Below are 26,999 nucleotides of genomic sequence, written 5' to 3'. Positions count from 1 at the left end.
CATACTCCTGACTTGAAGCAGAGTGCACTACTGACTGATTCATGACAACACTGCATTCCTGTTGCCTGCCAATGTTGAAATCTGGAATCAACCCGGCAGCACTGAAGACTGAGGGCAGAATAAAACAAACGCGCCTTCCTTGCACCTACATTATCCACAGAAATTACCTTCATTCCAGCACTCTGAGCTGGGTTTGAACCTAACAATTATGCACAATATTCTAATCCATTCCAAATTCCATAACGAATACAAGAAAGGGAGGGAATACATGCCAACACTGAATTTCAAAACAGGAGCATTTCAAAGGACTTGCTTTTGAATGGTTGTGGGGGGAGATTTTGTACCAGGATGCTGGTTTCACAGTAAAACAAGTATAATCACCAATTTGATTGTTAACATGTAAGAAATAATTGCCATAAACCTGACTGAATAAAAATAAAGTCCAATTTATTCAGTCATTGCAAGTCAAGGAACCCAATATGAATCCAAATCCAATCTCCATTTTAACACAGGTCCCACATTACACAAATTCATTCAGAGCCAAAGAAACACAACCAAGAAAACAGCAGCCTTCTTTGATATACATATATATATTTTTCTTGTACAAAGTTACATTCTGAACCACAAAGGTTCATTAATAATAGGTAATAAATACTGAAATGGCTACACTGGAATATGAGCTATTGAGCTCACCATAATGAAGCCTTGGGTTTCAACAGAGAGCAATTCAACGCCGGAGCATTCAGTTTTCAAATTACAGAGCAATTAAAATACAAGATAAAGTGTCTAAAGAGGTCAACTTACAAAAAAAAATACAGACCATAAAATTTGTATTTTTTTTAAAATATGCTTCGAGAGACAATGTTTCTTTCTCAACAAAATTGTCAATATAATGAAAGCATTTCTGTTAGAGAAAAGAAGACATTTTAGTAGTGTGTATAAAATGATTCTGAGGTGCAGCACAGGTTGTTAACTTTCCCTGTCAAGTGTGTCCAGAGTTTTCTACAATAAATTGCAAGGAAGAAAACGGACCTGAACTGGATGATATTCCTCTAAACACCAGAAGGCTCTAAAACAAGACTGACTGATTGACTGGCTCTCTCTCTCTCTACTAATCATTTGACATGAGTGCTACTCCGGGTTAATATCCTTTGGTAACCGTGATAACACCCACACAGAAATAAATAGCTTTCTTTATAATCATTGCAAATACAAATTAGTTCTTTAGAATAGTGTTAGCAAAATAACCCTTAAGAACTAACACCTGTTGTTTTACTAAGGCAGCCTATGTTCATTTGAAGTGAAGTGACTATGCTCAGCAAGCGCTGTCTTTTAACAGTAGGAAGACCCTGTAGAAAGGACAAGGACAGAGAACAGCTCAGAGATACTTACTGCCTGCTCTCTTAACTTCACCATGCAAACTGAGGAACCATGGTGAAGAACTGCTCAAACACAATGCGGTGAAGAAATTGAAACAAAAATAAACCAAATTAAAACAACATGCAAGGTTTTCATGTACACAGTCATTCTGTCATGAAGTTGTGCCGTTTAGTCATCGTTGAACATGACTTGCCACACGATTAAGTGACTTCTCTCTGCTTTGGCCAGTGAAGGCTGAATCTGTAACGTCTCCCTGAGCTCCTCCGTTTCTTCACTCTCATCACCTGAAGGGAACATCAAATTTCAAACAACTCTTGCTATAATCCACAAGATTAGTCAGAAGATATCAGAACACTATAATGCACAGAAGCCAGCCTACTGGCTCACTTTGCCCATACCAGTTCTTTGAAAAAAAAATCATTACTGCCACCTCACCCTCCCAGCTTTTTCCCAAAATCACTGTGAACTTTGTTCCTTCACATACTAATCCAACTTGCTTTAAAGTATTAATTTTGCATCTATTGCCATCATTCTGGATGGTACTTTCCAGATCAGAAACACTTGCTGCATACCTCTCATTGATTTTTGTTATAAATATTAATCAGGAACCCATCTGAAGTGCAGTCACTCAAACTTCTGAGTAGCATGGTGAATACCTAGGAAGACAATAGCCCACTCACCAAAAGAACTCGAGAACACCGTTTTGATTGCCTGAGCTGTTTACTATATCACACTGGACAGAAGTGGTGGGGTTTACATAAAACACACAGCATAGAAACAGGCCATTTGGCCCAATTAGTGTATGCTGGTACTTAAGCTCTTGAAAGGCTCTGCCAAATTGATACTTCACAACCAGACAGAAGGAATTCACACTTCACAATCAGTCCATGGGAAAACAGTGGAGACATTTGTGCAGTGCTGCCTATCAATACAACACAGAGTAGCAGGTCAGACTCAGCATTGACAAGGAAGAATTGATCAGCCTGAACAATTCGCCTTTCCATAGATATCTACAGTATCTCAGTCTATTTTTGAAAATCAAGTGATAATTACAAACATACTAATTAATAGTAGACTGTTTAGCCTCTCTAATCTTCTCCACCACGCAATGAAACCTGATTGAAACCTCAACTCCACATTTCTGCCTATCCCTAATTAACCATGGATTCCTCATTAGTTAAGCATCTATAGACTTTTGCCTTGAAGGTATATAAAGATCCTACCTTCATCACACACTGGGGAACAGAATTGCAAAGACACACCTGCCTCTGCGATAAAATTCTCATCATTTCCATCTTAAAGCAGGACAACACTAATTTCTGAATTGTGTTGCATAGTTCTAGTTTATTCCTCAAGAGGAAATATATTTGAGCATCTTCACTGTCAAGTTCCACATGGTCCTTGCACTTTTTAAAACTAACTTTAATGTCCAATCATATTGCTTCTTGAAAAAAATGCCAGCTTTTGTCTCCATTCCCTTGTTGAAAGGCCATGCAAGGTAGGAATCAAAGAGTGTCTTTCCTAACATCAGTTCTGAGTCAGATTTTCATTACTTGCAGCTTTAAAACAATGTTCCAGAGTCAACCTTCAGTATTTTAGATTTCTCCACTGTCCCCCTCAGACTTCACACTGCACTTTGTAAGCAAAAGGTTCCTTTCATTTCACTTCTCTCCTGGCTGAGAGGTTTTTTTCCTAACTATTTCTAAACTCAGTCCCTGATGTAGAATTCAGGTCAACAAGCACTCTTTACATCACGTGGGGTTTGGATATTTGCCTTGAGAGTTGGTAACCAGGTACATGCTGCCAGAGAAACGTACAATTTCAATAGGAGAGTCTCTGAACTCTGACAGAATGCAAGGCTGTAATTCATCTGCTGGGCTGTTCATCATATTCTTCTATTGGTAGCCTGCTCTTTTCATGCATAGCATTGCCATGGATACGAAACTCAGTTTGTGCAGCAGGCTCTTCATTCAGATCCACCACCCTGGTAGTCATCTGAAGTAAGTCCCACATACTATTGTCATGAGATGTGATGGAGACCTGCATTCACACTCAGCAACTTCCCTTTCCTCAGCCAGGGAAAAATATAGAATGGAAAATTAAAGAGAACTCCTCTGTTTCACTGCAATACAGTAGAAGAATGGATGGGTCAAAAATGTAAGGAAACTCCTAAAACATGGTACAGTTCCCTTAATGAAGTTTATATTTACAAGCAGTAAACAAGAAATATCCTCACCCATTCTGAAGTCAATGTAGCCCTCACCACCGCTCATAACCAGCACTGATCTCACTGACTGCTGGCTGGACCCATCAGGTGCAGAAGCTCCTAATTTTTCAAACGAGTGCTCGTCATCAAATGGCATACCTAGGGAATAACCGAACATTAAAAAAATTTTAAAATACTTTAACCAGCAAAGATCATTTTACTTTTCAGTAACACATTCATCCTGCAGTTTCGTTTTTAACATCATAACCACCAGCTGAAAGACAGTGGCAAACTGAACTGTAGCTCAGTCCTGGCTGACTGATTACAGAGGGGTCGCATCAGAAATATCATCCTTGAGTTAGAGCACAGACCCTCTAAGCAGGAAATTCTCTCAACTGCAAACAACAATGGACTAACTCCATTAAACAAACAAACAATTTCCAGTAGAAATCTATTCACTTTGCAACAGCAGAGATTAAAAATTGCCTTCCGTCCTCCTGTTCTGTGATACATCTTGAATCAAAATATTCTGCGCTGGAGAAGAAAGTTCATGAATGACTTTTGGCTGGAATTTTGGGAAGTGGGCAAGAATGAATTATTAGATCTAGCTAATACAATACATTAACTTGACTCAATAACTTTGAACCTAAGACCATAAGAAATAGGAACAGGAGGTGGCTGCTTGCCCCTTGAGCTTTCATCAGAAACATGGCTGATGACACTCCTCTCCTTCACTTTCCTGCTCTTTTTCTGTAACCCTCAATTCCTGCATGATCAAGAATTTATTTATCTGTTTTAAATACACACAAAGGCTGCCCCCAGAGAGCTCCAAAGACACTCAACCCTCAGAGAACTCGAGTGATTAGAGTCTGTAAATCTTGTCAAATACCTCACGGAAGTCCAAATAAACACATCGACTGGTTTCTCGGTCATGAAGCCATACTGACTCTGCTCAATGAGATTATGATTTTCCAAATGTTCTGCTGTTACTTCCTTAATAATTGATTCCAGTATTTTTCCAAACAATTGAAATAAGATTAATCAACTACAGTTACCTTCTTTCTGCGTCCCTCCCTTTTGAACAGAGAAGTCACATTGGCAATCTTCTACTTTTCCAGAAAATTTCAACCAATGCATTCAATATCTCTGTAGCTACTTTGACAAGCCTGCAAGGCCAGGGAACTCATCTGCATTTAGCCCTGTTAGTTTGTCTAATACTACTTCTCTAGTGATGGTGATTCCTCCCTTTATTCTTTAGTATTAATAGGATGTTTGAAGGACTTCCACAATGAAGTTAGCTTGGATCAGTTGCGAGCGGAATCGTTATATCCATTCCAGAACATAAGCACAAAACTTGGAATGAAACCTTAGTCATAGTGAGAGTTATGAATTGTTGGAGGTGCAATTTTTCAGATTGACATCAAACCAATGCTCAACCTGACTGCATCCACTAATGCTGCTGAAACTAAAAGCCCCATGAAATTGTTACTTTGTCAGGAGGAATGTGCTAATAATCCAACCAGGTCAGGCAGCATCCGAGGAGCAGGAAAATCAACGTTTCGGGTTGGAGCCCGCCATTTCTGATGAAGGGCTCCGGCGCAAAACGTCGATTCTCCTGCTTCTCGGATGCTGCCTGACCTGCTGTGCCTTTCCAGCAACACACTCTCAACTCTGATTTCCAGCATCTGCAGACCTCACTGTCTCCTAGTTAATAATCCAACCACACTACTCCACTAGCCATGCTGAAAATATAAATGTTTAACAATCACCAAAATGGACAATTTATTTCTCTTCCATACCACTATTCAGAATAGGAGAAAGTGAGGGCTGCAGACGCTGAAGATCAGAGCTGAAAATGTGTTGCTGGAAAAGCGCAGCAGGTTAGGCAGCATCCAAGGAGAGGGAGAATCAACGTTTCGGGCATAAGCCCTTCTTCAGGAATGAGGAAAGTGTGCCAAGCAGGCGAAAATAAAAGGTAGGGAGTAGGGACTTGGGGGAGGGGCGTTGGAAATGCGATAGTTCCCCTATCCAACACCCCTCCCCCAAGTCCCTCCTCCCTACCTTTTATTTTAGCCTGCATGGCACACTTTCCTCATTCCTGAAGAAGGGCTCATGCCCGAAACGTCGATTCTCCCTCTCCTTGGATGCTGCCTGACCTGCTGCGCTTTTCCAGCAACACATTTTCAGCACTATTCAGAATAAAAGAGATGCCCCCATCAGCCTTCTTGCATGAACTCAAAAATAATTTATTCATCATAAACAAGACTTATTCTTTTCAAAAAAAATGACAAAAATGGTAAATAACTAAATTACTATTAAGAAATAAGCTATACTCCTTAATACTAAAACACACACATTTGTAACTCTGTAGGTATAGATGGATTTGAAAAAGTAGGCAAAAAAGAAGTAACAGCCATCAGTCAATGGTCTGAATTCAAAGATGTAACTGATTGATTTCTCACAATTCCTTCCATTTCCTGTCATTGCGATCAGATTATTGATAGTCTCAGAATGATGGAAGATCCTCAGGCGAGATTTCAGATTTAGACAAGAAACAGTAAACAGCCTTAACATTTAAACATTATCAGGATTCACAAATATTTCACAGAGTGTTTTTAGCTAGCTTTAGTTTGTCTCTCTGGAGAGAGAAAGAGAGAAAGAGAGAGAGAGAGAGAGAGAGAGAGAGAGCGGGGAGAGGGGGCGGAAAGAGTTCTACTTTTCCCTGCAAGCTTCTCCAACTTTTCCTATTTAGGTCTGAAAATGCACAGTAACTTCAGTGCAGAGACGGTTGCTAGACAATGAACCGCACAAACGCCAGGGCTTCTCTCAGTCTGTTTGTCCAGCATTGAGGGGCCATAACATCCATCTTTCATTTCCCTTAAACACATTATTTGACGCCCTTTCCCAAAATAATTTGCTTTTCCAATAAAGAGCAGATAATCCATTGTTCCTTTAGAAATTAAAAGTCAAAAGGTCAAAGATAAACTTCTTCAAATGTTTTTCACAGTACACCAAAATATATGTATTCCTAACAATACTCTTCAAAACAAATGCGTGTTCTGGCCATCATTCCTCCATCAACCAACATTAAGCAAAATATACAACAACTACTATTGAATCAGTGAGATGTTGCTGTGTACAGTGAGTTATTTGTTTTCAAAACAGTGATTGTGCTTCAAACCAATTCGATTTACCTAAATATTAAATATATTCAGAAAACATGCATAATTTTACTAAAGTCAGCATTTATTGGTCAGGCTTTTGCAATTTTGGTCTAATCACATGACTAGGATGATATCCCTAACTTGTAAAGCAGTTAGTCACGTTCTGCAGATTCGGAAGAAAAGTCTTCTTTTTAATGAAGTGAGCTTTATTTCATAAACAGATTAGATTTGCCTATCACAATATCCCTGAGTGTAATTCATGCAGGAGATTCAATAAAAAAAACCTGGTTTCCAGTTTCCACAATGAGGATGAAGGCTGCCCTTAAATTGCTCACCTGGAACTGCCACAAAGAATTTTACAGCATCCCGGTGTCCATGGAAACACAGCTGAGCATGTGCCATAGAGCAGTAAGGTATAAATGTGCCAGGGGTGATCTTGTCACTATTTTCATCTCCGTAGACACGGATGACATTTCCAGGACGGTTTCCAGATCCCTCTGAAGCCTTATTGGCTGGGAAAGGAAAAGAGAAAGCAGTAAATGACAATGGGGCTAGTGGAAAATGGACAAGATTTCTGGGAAAATAATGATTACAGGTATTTAAAAAAAACAGCCACTAGCATGGAGGCATTGGCTGAAGCTTAAGCAAAATGAAGAAATGTTAAATTAAAAACAGCTACTTTATGAAGAAAGTGCCAGTTCAAGAAAGATCTGGGGAAAAAACAAATCAGTAAAGCATGCTTGGGTTTGTCTATGGTAGGAGGACATTGGTAATGGAGTATGCTTAATGCCAAGCTACCTCTTCTCTCCTGTCAATGAAAACTCTGAAGATACTGGACTTCGAGCATTGAGAACATTACATTTATTGCATTATTTACAGCAAATGTGACTGGATTCAGACCCATAGGATTTAATTGGGGCAGTAGAAAAACGTTACAAAAATGCATGGTAACATTTCCTTCTGTAAACTGTTCTCTAATTTTACTTTTGCAGATATTTTACACAAATTGAAGTTTTAAATTTTTAGTCAACTCCATGTAGAGTGGTCAACTGTCTTGCAGTCTGTGGGCAGGTTAGCTTCAATGTGGTCTCTGAGGATGTTATAATGACCAGTTGCATTACACCTCTACTAGTTTCCTGTCCCAGCTGTAAGTACTAGCCTATAGATTATTGATACCTACTCTTGAACAACAAACTCACGAAGTGTGAATACAAACAGCCAAAGTCTCCCTGTATAAACTGATCTATGAAGCTTCAATCCATTAATTGGTTAACCTGTATGAAATATGCAAAGTTTTACAGCATTAACTCTAATCCTGATCCTGATGATAGTGTTGCACAGAAGACTCCGTGTTCTGCCAGAATTCAACTTTAATCCAAGAAAATACAGAACAGTTTGTACAAGGAAAGGTATGCCTTTGCTATGAAAGGAAACTTTTTTTGTGCAAATTAACCTAAAATAAAGCTGCTTCCAAGAATTAGTCCACAGCTCAGGGAGTCAGTGCCTGCTGCATTAGGACATTTTCTACATCTTTAGCTAGGCATTCCTGTAGTCCCTTCACATCCCCTCAGATTACCATGCTGTGAATTCATTCCCCTCCCTTCCAGCAACCCTGGGCAGCACGGTGGCACAGTGGTTAGCACTGCTGTCTCACAGCACCAGAGACCCGGGTTCAATTCCTGCCTCAGGCAACTGTCTGTGTGGAGTTTGCACATTCTCCCCTTGCCTGCTTGGGTTTTCTCCGGGTGCTCAGATTTCCTCCCACAGTCCAAAAATGTGCAGGTTAGGTGAATTGGCCAAGCTAAATTGCCCCTAGTGTTAGGTGAAGGGGCAAATGTAGGGGAATGGGTCTGGGTGGGTTGTGCTTCGGCGGGTCGGTGTGGACTTGTTGGACTGAAGGGCCTGTTTCCACACTGTAAGTAATCTAATCTAAAACCCTCTACCATGAACATATTAAAATTAAACTACACACTTTCAAACAGTAAAAGTCTGTGATCACGGCTGGATTCAGAACGAGGCCGTGGGCAGTGAATATTGAAGAATGGTGGACCACCTTAAGATTTCAATTCTATTGACTCATCAAGAGCTATATAACTGTAGGAATTTAATTTCTAAATATTAATTTCTAAATATGACATGATGAATATTTGAAATAAATTTTCAACACAGACACATTAGCACTTTAGATGAACACACACAGACACAGACACAAGACACAGCTTCTAATTCAAGGAAGCCTTTGCTAAATTTAAAATAGTGCACAAGTCTGAGGCTATTCAAGCTGCAAGCACCCAACTTTAATTTAATTAATCACATAACTTAGGTTATATGGCCTCAATTAGATGAGAAGCTAATTTGATCTTTATTCCCAATAGATAAAACTAGCCCAAATCTTTCATAACTTTTAACACAATGAACTACATTCTTAACAAAAGGTTGAACATTAGATACATTCTCCATACCTATGCCACATGGGTGTTTTTTTAAAATTAGTACATGGAACAGAATCATTACAGGTAAAGAAATAAAGAAAGAAATAAGCGGTGTTTGCACAGCTTCGGTGAGGGGACATGGAAATGACAGCCCTCAAGACAAAATAAAAGGTTCCTCGGAGTTGAGGAATAGAACACGGAGTACGGAGCCTATTGTGATCATTCAGCAAACATACAAATTGCTGCAATGCAGTGACCAGCGCCAGGGTAACATTTAGACAAGAGAAAGAGAAATTAAAAAAAATAGAAGGGCAAACATTATAAATAAAAGGTGGATATAAACTGCCTTGATTGGCTAAAGCAGCCCAAAAGATAAAGATTCTGATGGTTAGATCTGCACTTACCCCTCAGACCCAGTAACCGTCCCTGGTGGAGAACTACAGCTATAGTGAGAAGAAGTGGCAAAGGGGGGAGTGGACAAGTGTGACAGTAGAGGAAAAGGATTAATAAGAACTACCACTTGTATCTCAAACCTGTAGTTTTATTTTAAAATGTACAGACAAAGCTAGAACAAAACTTTTATATGTCATCATAAAATACCTCCACAGCAGCTGGAATCATCACTCTTGGAAAGAAAATGGGAGAAGGTGGTTCTTTACAATAACAATCTATCTGCATTGAAATTGCACTGTATGATACACGTCCACTGACCAGGCTTTGTAAAAGCCCTGAATATAACTGGATATGCACAGAGTTAAGACTGCACGGCACTAGTTCAACAGGAAACATTGACAGTCTTTTTCAAACCTAAAGGCCGTGGCTACTGCACAATCTTTACTGCTATGGAATGGCTGCTCAGTTGATTTGGAAATGTAATACTGGCACTAAAACTTCAACCGTACTCAATTTTGTGGATACATTCTCAGGGTAAAAAGTTAGAAGAGAAGTGTATCCCCCTCCCATGTTTTTGAAATCAAACATCACATCTTTGTGACACAAGTAAAAAGAAATGTTGGACATACTCAGCAGGTTTGGCAGCATCTGTGAAAGAAAAACAATTAAGTTGAATCAATATCCTTCAGAACACCGTACTTAGTAATGAAACAATTTTTAAGTGAACAGAGAAAGAAAGAAAGAAAGGGAAGGCCAGACAGAACTGAATTATAGAATTTACTGCATATAGGAAGGCTACTTGTCCCATCATATCACTGGCTTGTCACAAGAGCAATTTATTTTGTCCAGTCTATTACTCTTTCCCTGAAAGCTTGTAATTTTTCTTTGGGTGCTTCTCCTATTGTCTTCTGAAACCACAACTGAGTCCACTTTCAGCACACTTTCTCCATTTTAGATTCTAAATATTTGCCTAAAACAAAATAAGATTTTATGAGATTATTTTCATGGCATCTTTTTAAAATTGCCAACCACTCTAAATCTGTACCCTAAGGTTCTGAATCCTTGCACCAATGGGAAGTTTCTCTCTAGCTAGTCTTTCATGATTTTGGCCATTTCTGTCAAAGCTTCTCAAAGCCTCCTTTTGTTGATGAGACATGATGCCTCAACCTTCGTCTTTCTATATAACTGAAGTCTCTCCTCTCTGGCAGCATGAATCTCTCTTGTACCCTCTCTAGCATTGTTCCTTAAGTATGATGTCTGGAACTGGTCGCAATGCTCCAGTTGAGGTTTATACAATTTTAAAATAGCTTCCTTGCGTTTAGATTCTTTGAGAAAGTGAGGACTGCAGATGCTGGAGATCAGAGCTGAAAAATGTGTTGCTGGAAAAGCGTAGCAGTTCAGGCAGCATCCAAGGAGCAGGAGAATCGATGTATCAGGTATAAGCCCTTCTTCAGGAACGAGTAAGGTGTGCCAAGCAGGAGATAAAAGGTACGAAGGAGGAACTTGGAAATGCGATAGGTGGAAGGAGGTTAAGGTGAGGGTGATAGGCCGGAGAGGGTGTGGGGGCGGAGAGGTCGGGAAGAAGATTGCAGGTCAAGAAGGCGGTGCCAAGTCCGAGGGTTGGGACTGAGATAAGGTGGGGGGAGGGGAAATGAGGAAGCTGGAGAAATCTGCATTCATCCCTTGTGGTTGGAGGGTTCCTAGGCGGAAGATGAGGCGCTCTTCCTCCAGGCGTCTTGTTGCCATGGTCTGGCGATGGAGGCGGCCAAGGACCTGCATGTCCTTGGCGGAGTGGAAGGGGGAGTTAAAGTTTTCAGCCACGGGGCGATTGGTTGGTTGAATTTGCGACGGATATGGAAGGATCTCTTGGGGTCTTGGAGGGAAGTGAGGGAGGTGTGGGCGCAAGTTTTGCATTTCTTGCAGTTGCAGGGGAAGGTGCCGGGAGTGGAGGTTGGGTTGGTGGGGGGTGTGGACCTGACGAGGGAGTTGCCTTTCCGGAACGCTAATTGGGGGAGGGAGAGAAATATATCCTTGGTGGTGGGGTCTGTTTGGAGGTGGCGGAAATGACGAAGGAACCTCCAAATAGACCCCACCACCAAGAATATATTTCCCTCCCCTCCGTCACAAATTCACCTGCACCTCCACACACATCACTTATTGCATCCGCTGCACCCGATGTTGGCTCCTCTACATTGGGGAGACAGGCCGCCTACTTGTGGAACGTTTCAGAGAACACCTCTGGGACACCCACACCAACCAACCCAACCGCCCCGTGGCTGAACACTAATTCCCCCTCCCATTCCCCCAAGGACATGCAGGTCCTTGGCCTCCTCCATCGCCAGACCATGGCAACAAGACGCCTGGAGGAAGAGCGCCTCATCTTCCGCCTAGGAACCCTCCAACCACAAGGGATGAATGCAGATTTCTCCAGCTTCCTCATTTCCCCTCACCCCACCTTATCTCAGTCCCAACCCTCTGACTCAGCACCGCCTTCTTGACCTGCAATCTTCTTCCTGACCTCTCCACCCCCACCCCCTCTCCGGCCTATCACCCTCACCTTAACCTCCTTCCACCTATCGCATTCCCAATGCCCCTCCCCCCCCTACCTTTTATCGTAGCCTGCTTGGCACACCTTCCTCATTCCTGAAGTGTCGATTCTCCTGCTCCTTGGATGCTGCCTGACCTGCTGCACTTTTCCAGCAACACATTTTTCAGTTTAGATTCTATGCCCTTATTGATAAAATGAAGGATGTTGTATGCTTTGTTAACTACTGTGTCAAATTATTGAAGGTCACAGGGCAATTATGAATCTATACACGCAGGTTGTTCTGCTCCTGCACTCCCCTTTAGAACTGTACTCAATTTTACATAGTCTCGCTGCTTCCTTTCCTCTCTAGACACTGCCACATATTGCTCAGTATTTCCAGCACTTCCTTTTTCTTTCAAATTTACAGCATCTGCAGGACTTTGTTCTGACATTGTTCCTTTGTGTATTAATTTCAAGTGAAGAATAATACCTTGCACCTCATAATTGAAGCCCAATGGTTGGGTGAGGGGGGGTTGGTCAGAGAAAAGGGCACTTTGCCTCTCAACAGATGGGAATGGGATAATGGCAGAAGGAAAGAAAGGAAGGGATCCAAGTCAAATTCTCTCAAAGGGTGGCTGGTGAGTCTGATATCTGGGAGCAGAGACATTACCCAAGACAAGACCTGTACATTTCAGGAAAGTTTATCAGTGATACAAGCTCATCAACAGTAAATAGATAACTTCAGGTAAAATTTTAAACACTTTGAGTTAGAGTCCAAGGTTAATATACAGAAGAGAAACATGACATACCTTGTTGGATCTTTATCATTCGATTGCAGATAGGCTCCATAAACTAATGGGTTTGCATTTAAGAGATGTGTTGTGAAGGGTACACAAAGAGCAACACTTCCCAACAATACAGTCTGAGCACACTAACAACCTTACGCTCCAAGAAAAATGACAGAGATACAGAATCTCTTAAAGTCACTAACATTGGCCTGACATAAGGCACGAATGGAGTCTACTGGGTGGAGAATTCAGACAGACAGTCTCTACAGGCTTTGCAAAACAAAAAGATTTTGGGCAGCTATGCCTTAGTCCTACCCAACATCACAAGCTGGCTTGAACTGAAGAATAACATTACGCTGGATCTGTCAGAGGTATAGAGGCAATGTGGCTAACTGTTCAACACTAACTTTGGCCTTTCCACTGCAAGGGACAGTTACAACATCAGATGTTAACACATCTTAGTTGGTTTCACATTTGCCTTTGACTTGGTTTCCATGCCATTGCTGTCTGTTTTGAAGTGGTCATTGTGTGAGGAAGTATGGGACTGCTTTATCTCTCTCTCTCCCCCCCCCACCTTAAATTGCATTAAGTTTTCCTTAGGCTGAGGTAGACATAGCTCTGAATGAACATTCTTCCTATAAAGGCTAGCCAGGAAAGCAGGAAAAACTCAAAGGCACACCATTATTTGTGGACAGAAAAATCTCTTCAGACAAAAGTTTTCATTCCTCCCATTGACCAACCAGGTTGTACCCACCACCTGTGTTCACCTATCACTACCTCACCATTCCACCTCCTTCTCTACCCAAACCCCCACCCGCCCCCTTTATCTGCAGCTCCCCTTACCCCCACTTCCATTCCTGAAGAAGAGTTACACCTGAAACATTGACTTCTCCACCTCCTGATGTTGCCTGGCTTGCTGTGTCCTTCCAGCCTCCTGCTTGTCAACTCCCCATCTTCCCAGCACCTTGAAAGAAATTACAACTCAAGGAAACAAGGTTTGATGTTTGTTTCCATAAGTTTCAATTGCTGGCTACACTGATGTTTTAGGCTGATGACTGGAATTTTAGGACAAATCACTATTAAAGCTTTCTACGTTTTTAATAGAAGCTGCCCTTTTGATACAAATATTTTTAAATTATAATTTAGAGTTGAACACTGAAAACGTACTATACTGCTTGGAATCTATATTGAGTGTATCTGTCCAAATTGGAGTGTATACATACTTCAGGTTTCCTCAAGACATTTTACTGTGAACAGGAATTTTATACAAGAGCTAAAACATAACAGTATCTCAACATCAAAACTCAACCCCCCACCACCTGCGCAAAACAGCAACAGTTTTATTATCCAAACGTTTCACTGTGACAACTTCTTTGAGACCATCATCGCGATCATCTAGAAAGAACAGGTGAAGCATGTGAACATTTCCACCTTCAAATTCCCTCCATGTCACAGATCATCCTGACTTTGAACTATTGTTTCTCCACTACTGCTGGTTTATAATCCTGGAATTTACTCCCTAACAATACTGGAGTGGTTCAAGAAGGCAGTTCACGATCACACTTCTCAAAAGGAACTAGCAAGAACGACAGTAAATGTTGGTCTTGTTGGACATGGCCACATCCAGTGTATGGATAAAACAAAACCCCTCTAGCACTTCTTTTTGAGACTTTCCATTAAGAGGTATAACGGAAATTAGGGCTGGTTGATATCAATGCACAGCATGAGATTATATACATAAAACAAGCCAGACAGTAAAATGTATGATCAATATGCAGTGTTTCTAGAGGTCTGAGCTATTCCTACCTGATGTAGCTACCATTTAGAGCTAAGTTCAAATAGCTCAAAGAACTATAAAAGGCAACAGGAAAATTCCCTTCCCACTCACCAGAGGATAAGCTAATTTCTGTACCTAAGAACTAAACTTTACTACAAAGATACATAGCATACTTGGGTGCCAGAAGGAAAGCAAAGATGCACACATAAAAATCACTTTGTCCTTCCCAAAGTGATTCCCATCACTTACTTTCTGTTAGAGGGATGGAGATGATTACACCATTGCCTGTGCCCACCCACAGACGGTTGCAGGATACCATGAGAGCTGTGATTCGCACAAAAGAGAAACCAAGTTTCCCAGTACCTTAAAAACAAATACCAACAAGTAATGGTAATTTCAAACAAGAACATATAAAGTAACTATAGTTACCCTGGAGAAGCCAGAGTATGCTACCTCCTCTCTCCAAATATAAATAATTTCAAATTAAACTGATGTAAAATTTACAGTTCTTTCCCAACCAGATAACAATATCCTTTTCTCTTCCCCATGAACATATCATCCATGATCAGAATTATTCCCACCTCCAGCTCACTGGTGCTTTGATGAATGATATAGCTGGTTTCTTTGGAGGAATAGTTGCCACATTTCAAATATTCCTCCAAAGAGCATAACCTTATTCAAAACCTTGCTTTTCCTAAAAGAATTAGAGATTAATCTGGATCAAACTCTCTCTTACGAAGACCAACCCCACCTGCACACTCATTGTGTACAGTAAATCATCAAGTTAAAGAAGTGAGTGAACATGTAAACCCTAAAATTTTTGGACACCTGTTGTCATTAATAGCTACATCTGAGGCTAAAATACAAGTTCAACTAATCTCTCTACAGCCTTTAATCATCTGGTATTGGAAATAAAAATGCTTGGAATGGCTAAATAAACATACATGCAGCTAGCTAGATTGGTGTTTGAAGGCAAGATGCAGAGGGATATACTAAGATATAAAGCAAATAAATTTACAGCACAGAGGGACATTCAGCTTTCCACCTTAACTCTTTTCCAGACCAATTTGAAACAATTTTGTCCTGGTCTCACCCTATGGCTTCCTACATTACATCACCAGTCTATCCATATTTTCCCTTGTTGAAATACAACTGCCTTTGCCTTATCCATTCCTGACAGGAAAGCATTCCATGCTCCATCAATCCTGTGTAGAAGTCTTTCTCTTTGCTCTTGACGACAAATTTACGCTAATGGCAGGGCCTCACCAAGCAGCAGGCAGTTCTTTCCTTATTCATCAGCAAAATTGCTAATTTTAAAGACCTCCAAAAGTGCAATGTTTTCCTTTTGAACCTCACAGCCTGTTCTGAACTAGGGAGAATAAGCACAGTATCTCAACTCATTCCTGACGAAGGGCTTATGCCTGAAATATGGATTTTCCTGCTCCTTGGATGCTGCCTGACCTGCTGTCCTTTTCCAGCACCACACTCTCCACAGTATCTCAATTCTCTACTTACACTAAAAACTGGAAAAGCTGGAAAATCACGAAGCATTCATAACAATCTTAAAGGTTTCATACTTAATGTCATAACCTGCTTTTTCTCTTCACAAATGCCAAATGATACAGTACATATTTTCAGTATTTACAATGTTTCATATTATTTTAGATAGTTTCCTATCTCTGACTCCATCTGTCTTTCATGTATCTTCTCCTTCATTCCAGAATTGCTGGTAAAGTCGACAGTGAAGGAGGTTATTTAAGATTACAAAGGGACATTGATCAATTGGGGGAATGGGCTGAGGAGTGGCGGATGGAATTTAATTTGGATAAATTGTGAAATATTGCATTTTGGTACAACAAACAAGGGCAGGACTTATACAGTCAGTCAATGGTAGGGCCCTGGGTAGTGTTGTTGAACAGGGAGACTTAGACGTTCAGGTATACATTTCTTTGAACGTTGCATCACAGGTACACAGGGTGATTAAGAAGGTGTTTAGCACACTTGCCTTCATTGCTCAGATCTTTGAGTATAGGAGTTGGGATGTCATATGGAGATTGTACAGGGCACTGGTGAGGCGAGGCTAGAGTAACGTGTACAGTTCTGGTCATTCTGCTATAGGTAGGATATTACTAAATTGGAAAACATTCAGAAAAGATGTACCAGGATGTTGCTGGGAATGCAGGGTTTGAGTTATAAGGAGAGGCTGAATTGGCTGAGACTTTTCTCACTGGAATGTAGGATGTTGAGGGATGACCTTTCAGAAGTTTATAAAATCATGACAGTATAGATAAGGAAGAGACCTTTGCTATTCACCTTAAGACGAGGATGTTTGAAACTAGAAGACATGTTTTTAAGAAGAGCGGTAAGAAGATTTAAAAAGGACCCGAGGGGCAACTTCTTAAGATAGAGGGTGGTTTGATAGATGCAGGAAGTGATGGATGCAGGTTCAGTTACAACATTTAAAAGACATTTAGATAGGTACATGAATAGAAAAGGTTTAGAGGGACACGGGCCAAAAGAATGCAAGTGGGACTTGATTATTTTGGGAAACTTGGTCAGCATTGATAAGTTGAACCGAAGGGTCTGCTTCTGTGCTGTATGCTTCTATGACCCTAACAAGTGTTATGCAATACCCCTGAGATCATGTTGCATAGTCATGTCTTTCTTTCCTTGTTTACCATCATCATGCAGAACCCACTCATTCGAATGAAATGGCCTGTATTTTCCACCTCTCTGCTAATATAGTGAAATTTTCCTGCATTCCTATTCTTATTTGATGAACCCTCTTTTTTAAAAAACTGTTCTGAATAAACAATATATATGCGAAACAAAAGACTGAATTAAAAGTCCTTTAATCAAGGGACACCAACTGTTGTTTTGGAGAGAGGGGTAGAAAACTGAAAAATATTTGAATTTAACTTAAAAGTTTTTTTACAGTTCAGTTAAAATTGATTAAAAAGGATAACATCAATATTCCTACACAGAATATACAAATCATGAAATAACCATAGTGATCACCCACCTAACATTTTGCTGACATACGGTTCAATGTCTACATCTTGTAGGTGCTGGTAGGTATGTACATGGTAAAGGCGAAGGGTAGAGTCTAGACGGATGGAAACCCACACCCCATCTCCCACCCAAGCCAACTGTCTCACCTGGCTTTCCTTCCGTGGGTGGGCATCAAAGGATTTCTGGGGAGGCACAAGTATAAGAGCATTTTTCTGAAGTGCAATAACGTTACCAATGTTAGAATAGTAAGAATTCCTACTGAGACAGCGATAATCATTCCATACTTATGCATGTGCACTTTACAAAATCATCAGTTAGATTTTTCTAATTTGTTTGATGTATTGCTCACACATTTATTTTCAAGGTAGAAGTTTGGAATCTGGATAAAAGGCCTGGACATGTCTAATGAGCTGTGCATTGACAAAATCATCTTCTTGATCAATCATTATGCTCTGGCCTCTGACCAGAGAGTGAAATTTCACCAGTAATGATTTCTGCTTTGGAAAGGGAGGAAAGAAAAGTGAACGGTGTAGCACTGAAACAATAAGGGGTACTTTCTGACATCAATTGATCAGGTGGGGGGTAGAGAGCAAATGTGACAAAGTCAACTGCTGGATTGAATCAGCTCGCCTAGATATCGGTGTCAAGGCAGAGCCAGAGCATAAGGTAAGCAATTACCGATATGTATGTATATGCATCACTCATACATTGGGCTACATAGCATCAAAGTCAGCAGTTTCTTGGTATAATCTTTCTAAAAACAAAATAAATAGTTTTCAATCTTTTATACTCTTTAAAGTACTGAACTACTTTCAATGAAACAACAGTGTGTGGCAATTCCTATTCTAGCACGATCATAATAACAATGGAAAACTGCATGCATGAAATCTAGCCTATTGCGGTAGGATTAACATCACAAACATACTTTTCACCTCAACCTGGGAGCTAGCCTCATGCTCAACACATTGCTCAGGCTAGTGTGTTATGGAGACATTGCTGGCTTATAAGCAATCAGTTCTTAAATCGGATACGACTAAATACCTAGTCATTCTTGTTTCTGGTGGAGGATATGGTAACTCTGACAGTACTGGGGTGCTTGTATTGGGAAAGCATGGATAAAATCCCATTAACTAACCAGTGAAGAGAAACTCAGCAGCTCTGGCAGCATCTGTGGGAAGAAAAGGAAATTTTCTTTTCATTCATTCACAGGATGTGGGTGTCACTGGCCAGGTCAGCAGTTATTGCCCACCCCTAATTGCCCAGAGGGTAGTTAAGAGTCAACCACATTGCTGTGGGTCTGGAGTCACATGTAGGCTAGACCAGGTCAGGATGGCAGTTTCCTTTCCTAAAGGACATTAGTGAACCAGATGGGTTTTTCTGACAATCAACAATGGTTTCATGATCTTCATTAGACTCTTAATTCCAGATTTGTGTTGAATTCAAATTCTACCATATGCCATAGCAGGATCTGAACCCAGGTCCCCAGAACCTGGGTTTCTGGATTAATCGTCTTGTGATAATACCAATAGAACGTTGCCTCCCCAAGAGTTAATGTGCTAAATTTAGTGACGTTTCATTGCAGGGGGGGGGGGGTTCACTGGACCTGAAGTATTAACGATGTTTTTCTCTCCACAGATGCTACCAGACTTGCCGAGTTTCTCCACCATTTTCAGATCTTGCTGAAGGTAGAGATGCAGTTTAGTGTCACAGTGGATAACTTGCTATCAATTTTATTAGTTTAACACTCTTTTTCTTCTTACAGAGGCCCGTAATTCAAGAAAAGTTGACAAGATAGCACATTTCACGTTATCTTAAGAGCAAGATAAATCTATCCATTTTCGGAGAACTACGAGTGCTTTGCAAGTTGTTACCTCGATTTTCATGGCCTTTGGTTGTATAACATAGATTTTATTCTTGTAACCACACCATACTTTATCATGTACAACAGTCATACAGCGAATGGAGTGATGAGGCCGGCCAAAGTCCAGAAGGTGATAGTTAGTTAGATCCCACTGGCCATCTAAGGAAAAAACAACGGCTATATTAAAATACAATTAACCATTACAATGTTTGAGAAAACAAAACATCAATAATACAGCCTTTCTCATTTTAAAAGATACTCACTCCTGGGATAGGAGTATCATGGGAAATGCCAGCATTTATTTCCCATCCCTAATGATGGCGGGGAGTCATTTCTTGAAACACTGCAGCTCACCTGGTCTCGGGACACACATACAAGGTGCTTTGCTCTGTAGCAATTTGATACAACTGAAAATCCAGAAGGCAGTAAAGAGTCACATATGAATTAAGAGCAGGCCATTCTTTCCCTCAAGGTAAAAACAATGACTGCAGATGCTGGAATACCCTGAAGGGCTTTTGCCCGAAACGTTGATTTTACTGCTCCTCGGATGCTTCCTGAACTGCTGTGCTCTTCCAGCACCACTAATCCAGAATTCTTTCCCTCAAGCCTACTTTGCCATTTAGTAAAAACTTGGCCTAATGTGATTGTAGTCTCAACCCCACCTTCCAGTCTACCCCATATATACCATGTCTTCCTGTTAATCAAGAATCTAACTCAGCCTTAGAAATAAAAACAAAATCTTGAAGCTAAAGTTAGCGGTTTAGGGTTGGGAAGAAGAGGAGGAAGGTGGTACAGAGAGGAGGAGTAGTTTAAAACCATCACGAGGGAAAAGATACCAGGTCAAACTCCAGGACCAGATGGCATGTATCCTAAGGCATTAAAAGAAGTGTGTGCAGATGTAGAAGAGGCACTGGTTATAATATTCCAAACATCTCAGATCCAGGAAGGGTCCACCAGGTTGGAAAATAGCAAACATCATCTGCATCCTGGAATTTCGACTATTAAGAATCTAGATCAATGATTTGGATGAAGGGACCTAATGTATTATAGCCAAATTTGGGATGTAGACAAGTCAGTGGCCTAAAATCTGGCAGATGGTAGTATAACATAGGAAATTGAGAACATCCCCATGAAACACAGATAGCAGTACATTGAGGAAAATTGCAAGACTCTATGGTATAGTTGATCTAAGTGTCCTGATAAATGAATCACAACAGATTGGTATACAGGCACAGCAAATCCTTAAGGCAACTAATGAAAAGATGCCTTTTATTGCAAGGAATACAAAAGTAGGCAGGTTTACTGCAACTGTACAGGGCCTTAGTAACACTACAACTGGAGTATGTCTAGTTTTGATGTCTCTATCTGAAAAGGAACTTATTACATTAGAAGCAGTTCAGTGAGGGTTCACATGGCTCATTCCTGGAATATGGAGCAGATCTTTAGAAGAAAAATGGAACAGGTAAGGCTGATACCCATTTGAGCTCAGAAGGAGAGGGAACCTTATTGAAAGCTGTAAGATCTTAAAGGGACTTGACAGGATGGCTACTAGAAGGATGTTTCCTTGGATGACAGACAAGATCTAAAGAGGTCTCCCTTTTAAGACGAAGATGAGTAAAATGCCTCAGATAGAGTCATAGAGATGTACAGCATGGAAATAGACCCTTTGGTCCAACCCGTCCATGCCGACCAGATATCCCAACCCAAACTAGTCCCACCTGCCAGCACCTGGCCCATATCCCTCCAAACCCTTCCTATTCATATACCCATCCAAATGCCTCTTAAATGTTGCAATTGTACCAGCCTCCACCACATCCTCTGGCAGCTCATTCCATACACGTACCACCCTCTGTGAGAAAAAGTTGCCCCTTAGGTCTCTTTTATATCTTTCCCCTCTCACCCTAAACCTATGCCCTCTAGTTCTGGACTCCCCGACCCCAGGGAAAAGACCTTGCCTATTTATCCTATCCATGCTCCTCATGGGTTTTGTAAACCTCTATAAAGGTCACTCCTCAGCCTCCAACACTCCAGGCAAAACAGCTACAGCCTATTCAGCTTCTCCCGAGCTCAAATCCTCCAACCCTGGCAACATCCTTGTAAATCTTTTCTAAACCATTTCAAGTTTCACAATATCCTTCTGATAGGAAGGAGGCCAGAATTGCACATAATATTCCAACAGTGGCCTAACCAGTATCCTGTACAGCCACAGCATGACCTCCCAACTCCTGTACTCAATACTCTGACCAACAAAAGAAAGCAAACCAAACACTTTCTTCACTCTCCTATCTACCTGTGACTCCACTTTCAAGGAACTATGAACCTGCACTCCAAGATATCTTTGTTCAGCAACACTCCCCAGGATTTTACCATTAAATACAAGTGCTGCTCTGATTTGCTTTTCCAAAATGCAGCATCTCGCATTTATCTAAACTAAACTCATGGCGCTTTGCAGGAATGACTATAATACAAAATATGATGCAGACACAAAGAATTATTAGGCCAGTTGACCAAAAGTATGATCAAGGAGATGATTTGTAGCATCTTAGAAGAGGCAAGAAATTCAAACAAAGTTGTTAAATACAGCGGTTTTGTAACAAGAGAGTCTGGACAGCCCTTTATGGTAAAGTTGTCCACATGCATGACCCTGGGAGAGAAGAAATTGCACTTTATTGCTTTCTTAAATGCACAACTCCTCATTCTGAGATTATGCCCTCTAGCCCCAGATCCTGCCACAAGGGGAAACACCTTCCCACAAGTCCCCCAAAATCTTGTGTGTGCCTGACGAATGGAGGTTCCAAATGATCATTTTGCAAACCTGGAAAGGAGTGTGTAATCAAAATGCATGTCAAATATTTGATGTCCTGTTCATTAATGTCAAAACTTTGTTTGAAAGGTCATCAGCAAAGAAATGTTATGGGTTTGAGCTGTTAGTGATTGGACAGTCAAAATGGTAATTGGGATAAGGGTGCAGTAGTTGTACAGTGGGAATGTTATCAGTAATTCAGAGGCCTGGATTATTGATCCAGAGAAATGCGCTATTATAATTGGGAAAAATTAATTTCAATCAATTCATTAAACTGGAATTAAATGCTCGGCTTACTAAAATAGTAATTGGATTGTTGTTTAAAAAAAGACCGATTTACTCAGGTCTGTCAGGAGTGGAAATCTGCCAGCCTTACTGAAACTCCGCTGAGGGATTATGAGCAGATAGGGGCAAAACTAAAAAGTAGAAACAAAAAAGGAGTAAACTGAGATTATTACCTCAGTCATGAACTAATTAGCACAGGGTCAAAAACATTAAAAAGGTAAATTCGAGGTTCAAACGATTGGTGTGGGAGAAACAGGTTCAATTTTCAAAAAAAATTATTTTATTCATTAATGGGATGAGGACATCACTGGCTAGGCCAGCAGTTATTGCACATCCCTAATTGCCCAGGGAGCAGTTAAGAGTCAACCACATTGCTGTGGTTCTGTAGGCTAGTCCAGGTAAGGGCAGCAGTTTCCTTCCCTGAAGGACATTATTGAATCAGATGGGTTTTTCCAACAATCGACAAAGGATTCATGGTCATAGTTTGGGAGAAGATTTGTAGCTCGGGTGCTCGATGTTATGGTTCTGTTCGCAGAGCTGGGAATTTGTGTTGCAAACATTTCATCCCCTGTCTAGGTGACATCCTCAGTGCTTGGGAGCCTCCTGTGAAGCGCTTCTGTGCTGTTTCCTCCGGCATTTATAGTGGTTTGTCTCTGGCGCTTCCGGCTGTCAGTTCCAGCTGTCCGCTGCAGTGGTCGGTATATTGGGTCCAGGTCGATGTGTTTGTTGATTGAATCTGTGGATGAGTGCCACGCCTCTAGGAATTCCCTGGCTGTTCTCTGTTTGGCTTGTCCTATAATAGTAATGTTGTCCCAGTCGAACTCATGTTGCTTGTCATCTGAGTGTGTGGCTACTAAGGATAGCTGATCATGTCGTTTCATGGCTAGTTGGTGTTCATGGATGCGGACCGTTAGCTGTCTTCCTGTTGTCTCAGACAACAACTTACCAGGATGAAGGACCCGATACCCAGCATGAGCAAAACCAATGTAGTGTACAAAATCCCATGCAAGGACTGCACAAACCACTACATAGGGCAAACAGGAAGACACCTACCAAAAGAGGGAATTTGACCCCACCCCACAGCTCACCAATAGGATAAACAACACACTGAGGAACCTACAAAAGAAACGGACAGATAACCAGGTTTGACCTACAGAGAATGAAACCTGAAAGCAACAACACCCCCAGATTCTATGAACTACCTAAAATGCACAAACCAAACATCCCACTTAGACCCAGAGTATCACTATCAGGGACACCATCATACAAACTGGCTAAAGAACTATAGCAGAAACTGAAACACCTGATCAGCGGATCCAGACACTCTATACAGTCAACACAGGAATTCTTGGACATCATCAGAAATATACACATAGACAAGGAAGAAACCATGGTCTCATTCAATGTAACGGCACTGTTCACCTCCATCAACAAAACCCTAGCCAGAGAAACAATAGCCAACCTGCTGGACATACAGAACAGACAAGACGGGGAACCTATCAACAAAGACGGCATACTCAAACTACTGGACCTGTGCCTCACAACACACTTCACATTCAACAACCAAATATATGAACAAATCAACAGCACACCCATGGGCTCACTCATCTCTGGACTCATAGCAGAAGCGGTAATGCAAAGGTTAGAACAAACAGTCTTACCGCAAATTCAACCCAAACTCTGGGTCAGATATGTGGATGACACCTTTGTAATCATTAAAAACACAGAAATAGAGAACACACACCGGATCATCAATGCCACACTCACAGGAATCCGATTCACTAGAGAGGAAGAAAAGGACAACCAACTCCCATTCCTCGACGTCATGGTACAGAGAACACTGAACGGAGAATTCACCACAAAGGTATACAGGAAAGCCACACACACAGACAAAGTCCTAAACTACAGAAGCAACCACCCCAACATACACAAAAGAAGTTGCATCAAGACACTGTTCAAAAGGGCCACAACACAGTGCAGTACACCAGAACTGCAAAAAGAGGAAGAAGAACACCTATACAATGTACTCGCCAAAAACGGATACCCCCGCAATTTCATCAACAGGTGCCTAAGGGAAAGACAATGGAATGAGGACATGCCACAACCCAAAGGACTAGCCACACTACCATACATCAAAAACATTTCTGAACTGACAGCCAGTCTACTATGACCACCAGGACTCATAACAGCACACAAACCAACAGCCACTCTCCGACAACAACTCACCAGGACGAAGGACCCGATACCCAGCATGAGCAAAACCAATGTCGTGTACAAAATCCCATGCAAAACACTAAACACTACATAGGACAAACAGGAAGACAGCTAACGGTCCGCATCCATGAACACCAACTAGCCACGAAACGACACGAACAGCTATCCTTAGTAGCCACACACTCAGATGACAAGCAACATGAGTTCGACTGGGACAACACTGCTATTATAGGACAAGCCAAACAGAGAACAGCCAGGGAATTCCCAGAGGCATGGCATTCATCCACAGATTCAATCAATAAGCACATCGACCTGGACCCAATATACCGACCACTGCAGCAGACAGCTGGAACTGACAGCCGGAAGCGGCAGAGACAAACCACTACAAATGCTGGAGGAAACATCACAGAAGCGCTTCACAGGAGGCTCCCAAGCACTGAGGATGTCACTTAAGACAGGAGGCGAAACATCTGCAACACAAATTCCCAGCTCAGCGAACAGAACCACAACATTCATGGTCATCATTAGACTCTTAATACCAGATTTGTGTTGAATTCAAATTCCACCATCTGCCATGGTAGGATTCGAACCCAGGTCCCCAGAAGATGACCTGGTCTCTGGATTAACAGTCCAGTGATAATACCACTAGGCCATTGACTTCCCTTCACGATTTTAACAAATACCAAGCACTCCAACAATCCTGATTAAAATTCAATATGGAGTGGATGAGGAAAAAGACAGTAGACACTTAAGTGAACATGATCGTAACACTAGGCTTTCATGATTCATTGGCATCAGTACTGGTTAAGGACGGAGCTGTTCTGATGGGACAGGCTCCACTAGAATCATACTGAGATCAGAGTCCTGGCAAATTACAACTAGAGCTCCAACTAAATAATGGGGTTTCAGTTGCCTGGAAAATTAGAAAATCAAAAGGTGAAGGAGAATTGCGGGTTAGTGACTGGACTGATTGCTACCAGAAAATAAAGGAATGGATAGAATGCGTGAATTGTCATATTGTATTAAGGAACTATAGAATTACAGGGAAGTTCAATAATAGACCAAGGGTTTGTGTCTAATGCATGAAGCATTCAGAATAAGGTAAACAAAATGATGGTGCAAATAGAGGTAAATTGTATGTTCTCATAATTGTGATGGAAATGTGGTTACACGGAGTTCAAAACTGGGAATGTAACATTCAGGGATATTTGATCTTTTGGAGAGAGAAGAGAGATGGAAAAGAGGTGGGGTAGCACTGTTAATAAGAGAAGCGAGAGATGATCTAGGCTCAGATGATGTGGAGTCCATTTGGGAGGAGGTTTAAAAAACACAGCAAGGGAAAGAAGACAGTGTACAGACCTGCTGTAGCCATTCTGTTAGAAACAATATAAATCACCAAATAATAGGTGAATGTAAAATAATTATGGGTGACATTAATCTTCATGTTGATTGGATAAATCGAATTGGAAAGTGTGGCTGTGATAATGAACTCCGTGCGTTAGGATTAGTTTCCCAGAGCAATGTGTCAAGGAGTCAAACAGGGAGTTATAATGGATCTAGTAACGAGGCAGGTTTAATAAATGACCTTGGAGTAAAAGATCCCGAGGAAACAGTGATTATAACATGACAGAATTTAATATTGAGCTCAAAAGTGAAAAACGTGGGTTGGAAACAACCGAGTTTAACTTGAAGTGAGTTGGAATGAAAAGAGTTCGCTAAAGTGAACTGGGTGGATAGATTAGCAGCAATGACAGTAGGCAAGCAGTGGCAGGCATTTGAGGAGGTAATTCATGACTCTCAGCGAAGTTTCATTGCAATAAGGAGTAAAGAGTCTGACAGAGAGATAAACCAACCATGACTAACCAAGGAAATTAAGGAGAGTATTAAGTTTAAAGTAAAAACATATGAGGTGAAAGTCAGTGATAACTCCAAAGTCTGGAATAAACTCAGATTCCAGCAACGGCAGACTAGAAAGATAATAAAGACCGAGAAAATAAACAAGGGCAAACTAGTAAGGAATATAAAAACTGACAATAAGAGCTTCTTTAAATGTATAAAAAAGATGAAAATGGTTAAAGGGAAAAAGGCCCCTTCAAAAACTGAGTCTAGGAAGAACGTTTTGGGGAACAAGGAAATTGTGGAGGAGTTGAATAGACG

The 26,999-nt window shown here is 41.0% G+C and overlaps 1 protein-coding gene across 3 annotated transcripts in view; it reads right to left on the bottom strand.

The window, feature by feature from the left end:
* Positions 1–426: 426 nt before the first annotated feature.
* Positions 427–26,999, bottom strand: part of LOC140464167 (C-Jun-amino-terminal kinase-interacting protein 4-like) — a 277,366-nt gene continuing 250,793 nt past the window's right edge. For 2 of the 3 annotated variants that reach the window (XM_072558981.1, XM_072558983.1), the window contains 7 exons: positions 19,551–19,699; positions 17,690–17,861; positions 14,917–15,030; positions 9,587–9,625; positions 7,086–7,262; positions 3,617–3,745; positions 427–1,664 (listed from right to left, as the gene is read on the bottom strand). In XM_072558981.1, coding sequence (XP_072415082.1) covers positions 1,549–1,664; positions 3,617–3,745; positions 7,086–7,262; positions 9,587–9,625; positions 14,917–15,030; positions 17,690–17,861; positions 19,551–19,699 — 896 coding nt within the window. In that variant the 3' untranslated portion in view covers positions 427–1,548. The remainder of the gene's footprint in view (positions 1,665–3,616; positions 3,746–7,085; positions 7,263–9,586; positions 9,626–14,916; positions 15,031–17,689; positions 17,862–19,550; positions 19,700–26,999) is intronic. The other variant, XM_072558982.1, reaches the window with a different exon arrangement.

Source organism: Chiloscyllium punctatum, chromosome 39, assembly GCF_047496795.1.
Source record: "Chiloscyllium punctatum isolate Juve2018m chromosome 39, sChiPun1.3, whole genome shotgun sequence".
Lineage (NCBI taxonomy): Eukaryota > Metazoa > Chordata > Chondrichthyes > Orectolobiformes > Hemiscylliidae > Chiloscyllium > Chiloscyllium punctatum.
Note: the sequence above shows the minus strand (reverse complement) of the source record. Positions and strands in the feature narration are given on the sequence as shown.